This window comes from Vigna radiata, unplaced genomic scaffold (assembly GCF_000741045.1).
Source record: "Vigna radiata var. radiata cultivar VC1973A unplaced genomic scaffold, Vradiata_ver6 scaffold_83, whole genome shotgun sequence".
Lineage (NCBI taxonomy): Eukaryota > Viridiplantae > Streptophyta > Magnoliopsida > Fabales > Fabaceae > Vigna > Vigna radiata.
Window position 1 is genome coordinate 371427 of NW_014543268.1, and position 6760 is coordinate 378186.

The following is a 6760-nucleotide window of genomic DNA, read 5'->3' on the forward strand; positions in this document are numbered from 1 at the left end:
GGAGAATAAAATTATAAAATTTTATTTCTAAATATAAATTTTTGCTAAAGGATAAAATTGGAATAGAAAAAATAGAGCAAAGGGTAAAAATGGAATGGGGGGTGGGGGTTGGAATTGGGGAGGTACAGGGAGTAACCCCCATTTCAAAAATATTCTACACCTTCCTACTATTTTTTTTTTTATTTCAAAAATATCCTACACCTCCCATTATCCTTTAAGAATCTTTTTCTTTCTCTCTCTACATTAATGAAACATTTACATGGTTCAGATTTAAATTTGTGATATATTACAAAATATAAAATTAAGAGGAAACTTCAATATTAGTACTTCCACCATTTTCATTTTATAAAATTAAAAGTTAGATGCAAATACAAAATAATAAACATAATAATAGTAAATAATGATATATTATTATTATTATATACTAACTTTATAATAACAAAAGAACTAAACAAATTCTAAATCTTTAATGAATAACTGTTTTATATATTTTAAGTATTTAATAATATTTTTATATTATTTATCTAATAAATTAAATATTTTATTCAAATGAGTCAAACATATCGGTGAATTAAAACATAATATAATGTAAAAAATTATAGATTTTTGTAAAAGAAACACACATGTATATATAAACATTTTTCTAAAAACAAAATTTTACCATTTATTAAGTAATTTGGAAAAAAAAAATATATTCAATAAGTGAAAATAAGATTGAATCAAACTTATTTAAGAAAATATATCAGAAGTTAAAATTTGAGTCATGTAAATGCTAAATGCTTCATTAATGTAGAGAGAGAAAGAGAAAGATTGTTAAGGATAGTGAGGAGGTGTAGGGTATTTTTGGAATAAAAAAGATAGTGGAGAGATGTAAAATATTTTTGAAATAAATTAAAATAGTGAGAAAATGCAATACTTACTTGGGGAGGTAAAGGGAGCAACACCCTTTTATGTACTCATTTTGCATTTAGTAAGATTATTGTTGAGTGCTGGGAACCCAATTTTCATGAATTTGCAATTTATCAATTTCTTGTTCTTCTCAATATTTTCTATCATGATTTGGTTGAACTAAGTTTTTCACGCCTGAACACAACTAGTTTTTTTACTTTCGTCCTCCATCTTTAATTTAAATATTACCACTGTTAATTTTGTCACTCCAAGTTAATGTTAATGATTTTATTATGAAATTATACCATGTCATCTCGATATAATTGTTCAATTAGAAATGTTGGTATCACAAAAAATGGCATATCAATATCGTCACACGTTAAAACAAAAAATATTTACAAAAATAAAAAAATATAGAAATGAAATAAAATTAATTTATAAAAAACTAGAATTAAAAGCTATATATTTATAGAGATAAAAGAAAATATTAGTCAAGGCTATACACATAAGCATTTATTTAAAACGTAATAAATAAAGTTTATAAGCTGACTTTTCAATAATAATAAATATTACTACTACAGTTAAACGAGATAAGAAAAATTGTAATAGTACTAGAAATGGTTAATTTAACTACATTCAATTAAATGACTGAGAAAAATAGAATAATTTTAGGTTTCAAAATGAATTTGATCTAGTAGGTGACTCTAAATATTTATAAATTCTCATATTATAATAGTATAATTAAATTATCTAGTTCATTTACCCTGTACTGTATTTAAGCATATGTAATAATAACATTATAATATGATAATTTAATTATACTATTAAATTATAACTATATGATTAAATTCTCATATTATAATAGTATAATTAAAATAGGTATTTATTATATTAATTTTTAATTAAAAATAAATCGAGACCAACCCAACTGTCTCAAAACCACGATGATGCAGGACCAAACACGTAATACGAAATACATCACCTCAAAACCTATACCATCATCAGGTCCAATCGCACATAAACAGTAACATAAGCCTATACCATCAACCAGACGCTAACATTGGAATGCAACAAAATACACTTACAATACATGAGTGAGTAATGACACAAATAAAGCCAAGTAACAGTCCAATGAAAAGTTCACCAACAATTAATGCTACTGAAAAGTAACAAGCTATGAATTTTAATCTTGGATCAATTTCCCTAGTCTTAACAGTGTTGCAAACAACGACTTTGCGCTCAAATGCTACAATTTCATCCTCATATTTGATTCAATATCAGTTGCACCCCCAAAAGGAGAAATGCAACGTGTTCCGAAGCAGATATCGCAAAATACCTACATAAATTTTGTACTTTTAACATGCAAGTTTAAACAAAATTGACGGTATATTCATTACAAATTGCTCCAGAGCGGCTGAAAAGCAATATCAGCAACAAAATAAAAGGGAGCATTAAATAATTATACATTAAAATACCAACATATCACATTGCACTTTAAAAATATGCTTTGGTGCTCATGGATTCAGACTGAACCGTACTTCGAAAGCCCAGTACATTCATCACACTAACTGCAGAAAAAACAAGCGATAAATTGTTCATTGAAACCCCTTGGCTATTTCATAAATGCAGCAGTAGGCTCTGACTAATAGTAACTCATACTATATTTAAGCATTTTAGTATAACTCATCATTATCACACAAATGGGAAAGTTGAAAGCGCAAAACAAATGCATAAACGTTAATAGAGTAAAAATAACAAGAATGAAAATTAATTCCTCTTTTGCTAAAACAATATCGAACAGATGAAAGTAGAGCGAATGATGCAATTGACTTGCACGATACACACCATCCCAGCCACTCTTCTTCTAACATGAAAGTAAGTTCATGCGTCAAAATGATTTTTCAACCTCTACAAAACAAATTTAGATTATAAAGGTTGTATCCAACACCATTTTTAAAACCAAACCTCTTTTCCATGTTCCATCTTTTTACCTACTAAAGTATGCCTACATCAAAGAGCTACCACAATTTTGTGCTTAGTATTACAATTTTATAAACGTTACCTCAAATGCTACGAAACTAGTAGATGTAAAAGTAGCGATGGGAATTCCTGAGTCAATAAGTGTATGGCAAGGTTGGGACCAATAATTTGTAACTCAGAGACTCATTCAAACAAACTTCTATACCTAGTAAAAATAATGGAACTGTAATTCGCAACTCAATCTAATCCATCCCACTGGCAAGCAAAAACTTATATACTGTAACAATCGTTGACTATGAAAATCCCACCCAATCGTTAGAGTCCAACATAGAACATATAAGCTACTTCCATACTTAATCTCACACAAACTTGAAAATGTCATTGGTGTCCAATATTTAAAATCTGACAGCCAGGACACTTGATTTTCATGATCAACTCAATTCCATATTCAAACGTTATTACCTACTAAAACATGGCTAAGTTATATTTGTAACTCAACTGTTACTAAACCACTTATAGTGTTGAGAAAACCTAAAAGAACAACTGTCTTGGAATGATAGCTTCTGTCAAGTATATGAATAATTTTTCTTTTTATTTTGTAAGGAAATACAATACACCCTGTACTCACTGTCCCATTGAAACAAATTTAAACACCTAGGAAGTTAGGGCAACCAAACAGTAGTTTGTAAAGGAGAAGGTTGTCCTCCGCACTGGTCAGAAAAAACCTATGCATTATCACAACAGTCGTTGACAACCAAAATCCCACCCAGACTTGAGAGTCCATAACAGAACACAAGCTGGTTTCAACACAGTCTTAGTAATATTTGCCAACTTCAAAATGGTGTCAAACATTTTAGATTCTAACAGACGGAAACTTCAACAAAGCAAACCTACCAAGCAAGATTGATAAAAACTAAGGTGGCTCAAGTACTTACTCAAACAATAGTGAGATTATAGGCGTTGCAGAGCTGAAGTAGTGCTGCTTGATTTGCCGGATCTACTACTTCATTGATGACCTTCGGGTATTTCCCAGGGGAAAGTGCTGACAGCCGAGACAACGAGGCAACAAAAAATTCTTTGGGATCTCTTATATCTTTTAGGGGATCTTCTTCTTTCCTCCCAGCATTGTAAAGACGAACAAATGTAGCAGTATAACCAACATTTTCTGAAATATCTGGCACATCAGGCTCCTCATCGGCCCTCTCCTGTTCTGGCCGTGAAAGAAGAGTGACAATGCTGTCCACCATCTTACCCCAGGATTCAGCAGCAGCGGGATCCAAAAGAATTGGAGATTCACAGATGAGTCTGGTTGAGGCAACAGCAGCCAACTTAAGCTCAATAGCTCCCGTAATCAGCTTAAGATTAGGTATCCAGAATTGACTCAAAATCACATTAAAAATATCTGGCTGCACACCGTTCATAGTATCAACAAGGTTTGAAGACCCGTGTTTAATCAGAAAAAGTGAAATAAATATCAGAAGGGACTTTATGAGTTTTACTGTTCGTCTTCTTTGGAGCTCCCTGAAAAGAGCAGCCCAGATATGGGAAATATAAGGTTTGATAACACCGTACTCAAGACTCTCAATCACAGTGTTGAGCACATAAAATCCCTGATCAGATGTGCTAGAAGATTGTATAAGCGTGTCAAATATGCCAAGCACCTTAGTCAGTCTATCCCCTTGGTTGATCTCATTCGGTGCCTTTTGAAGGAAAGCCTGTAGTAGACGCACAAGTGCGGGAACATTTGGGGATCTTTTCCATGAATCAGGCGACAAAAGAATCACAAATATCTGCATGTAAATGGGCGGAATGGGTGATCTGTTTAGCTCAACAAGCTGAGCAAGCAACTGAAATGTGTATGGAAAAAACTCGGTTACATCATTGGTCAAAATTATTTCCAGCTTAGGGAAAAGGCTTGCCTCGAAAACAGATACAGGCAAGCCATTCTCACAGCCCCGCTTCACAAGAATAGCAACAGACTCAAAGAGATAATGATTGAAAACGGGATTTTTAGGATTTCGGCAAACTTCCCCAAGAATAAAGGTCAACCCCTCAATGCAAACTCGAGCAACATCGGCAGAAAGATCAGCAACCCCAAGAACCCTCATAATACATTTCATCACATATTGATTCTCCTCAGACTCTTGGTGCTTTAAGGCACTGAAAAGATTGTTCATCAGCACCGGGAAGATGGGATTGATGTCTGCTGAAGTATAGCGAGGCCCACCCACCTCATCCTTTACCAACAAGAGCTTCTCAATACAACTTGCAGCGTAAGAATGTACAACATTTGATTCCGAAGCTAGGAACCGAACCAAATCCGGGAAAAACTTCAATGCCACGGGTTTGGATATTTGATTACGGAACATAGTAAAAAACTTTAGTGCACCAGCCTTAAGCATGGGATACCCATTCACATCGGGACTCTGCAGCTCAGGGACAATTACGGCTTCAAAAAAGCTCTGAACGTCAACAAGCTCGGTGGAGACGTAACTGGTTCCAGCCTTCTTGGTAGCGAGAGAAACAACCAAGTATATAGCACAGTCCTTGTCCTTCCAATTATCCACGGGGTTGGCAGCAAATGAACTCAACAAACTCTGTATCTGCGAAGAGACAATGTTCCTCACAACATCCCCATAATGCGTAGCAATTCCCTTGAGAAGCTCACAGGCAATCCTCCTCCTAGTATCAAGATCACTACCTTCCATATCCCTTCTTATAAACTCTATATAATTCATCTCAAAAAGCTCCTCATCGTCATCCCTCAACTTCACATTGGGGATCACAATGCCCTGACAGATCTGGGGAACAACCCCTTCACTGGCAAACAAGGTATGGTGAACACTAGTACTGACCGTGGTCAAAAACTTGATAGCGGTAATGGCGAGCTGATCCCGGTTAGAAGACTGAGACACGTTCCCCAGCAAGGTCCACACAGCAAGAGCGAAATCATTCAAATAAGCCTGAAATTCCTCCTCATTCTTTTCCATATACAGATTAATATTCTCACAGACCTTGGCCCTAAGCTCATCGACAATAGCAAGACCATCGCCGCCACTTCCCTCGAGAGTAGGATAAGTGGTGGTAAGATATTTTCGAAACTCACCCATCCACTCCTTCATGTGATCCTCGAAAAACTCAGGTAGCTCCTGAAAATTCAAGGAGTAAAAAATGCTACAGCACAGACTCTGCGACTCGAAGAGCGGGCGCAGGTTCGCGCCGGAATTGACACTGGCGTCGATCAACGACGCCGTTTTGAGGAAAACCTCAAGCAAAGGCGCGGCAAAATTATCGAGGCAATACTTCAAATCGAGGAGAAGATCATTGGTTTTAAACACGAAACGGAATTTGTTAAAAATGGAATCGGCGGTGCCGAGAATGCCGTTAACGGAGGCATAATCGGACGCCTGTGACGCGTTTTTCAGATTGGAAATAAGTTCTGGAAGTAGCGCCGGCCATGCCTTGGGGAAATCGTGCTTACCAATAACGGCGAGGGCTTCGCTGAGCTGACTCTGAATCTTACGAGTAGCTGAGAGCATGAGTGGAACGATCAGGGACTTTATCTGCTCCTTCTCCGGGGGCAGTATGGGAGCCTCAGAGGACCACCGCGTGCGGAGATGGTTCTTGAAGTTCACGGCGGCGGCTTGCCTGATCTGCTCGTCCACGGAGGGCTCCGCGACCAGGCGGAGGACAACGAGGCCGTAGTTGGGGCGGTCTGCGGCTTCGGCGAGGGAGGCTTCAGCGCGGCGGCGGGGCTCTGGCGCCGGAGACAGCGTGTGGAGAAAGCATTCCGATAGGAATTGTAGTGTCTGAGGGTTCCACTCCATCTCCACAACACTTCGTTAGAGGTTTTGTGTGAAAAGGAATTTCAATTTAAAGTTTGAAGTCCCAA

The 6760-nt window shown here is 36.5% G+C and overlaps 1 protein-coding gene across 2 annotated transcripts; it reads right to left on the reverse strand.

The window, feature by feature from the left end:
• Positions 1-2065: 2065 nt before the first annotated feature.
• Positions 2066-6760, reverse strand: LOC106754133 (exportin-2). Of its 2 annotated transcripts, none has more exons than XM_014636110.2 (2): positions 3804-6760; positions 2066-2224 (listed from the first exon to the last, which is right to left on the reverse strand). In XM_014636110.2, exon 1 carries the CDS (start codon positions 6693-6695, stop codon positions 3804-3806), a length of 2892 nt encoding a protein of 963 aa, XP_014491596.1. In that variant the 5' UTR covers positions 6696-6760; the 3' UTR covers positions 2066-2224. The 2 variants fall into 2 exon arrangements, with proteins under 2 accessions (XP_014491596.1, XP_014491595.1); XM_014636109.2 differs by having other exon boundaries at positions 2066-2456.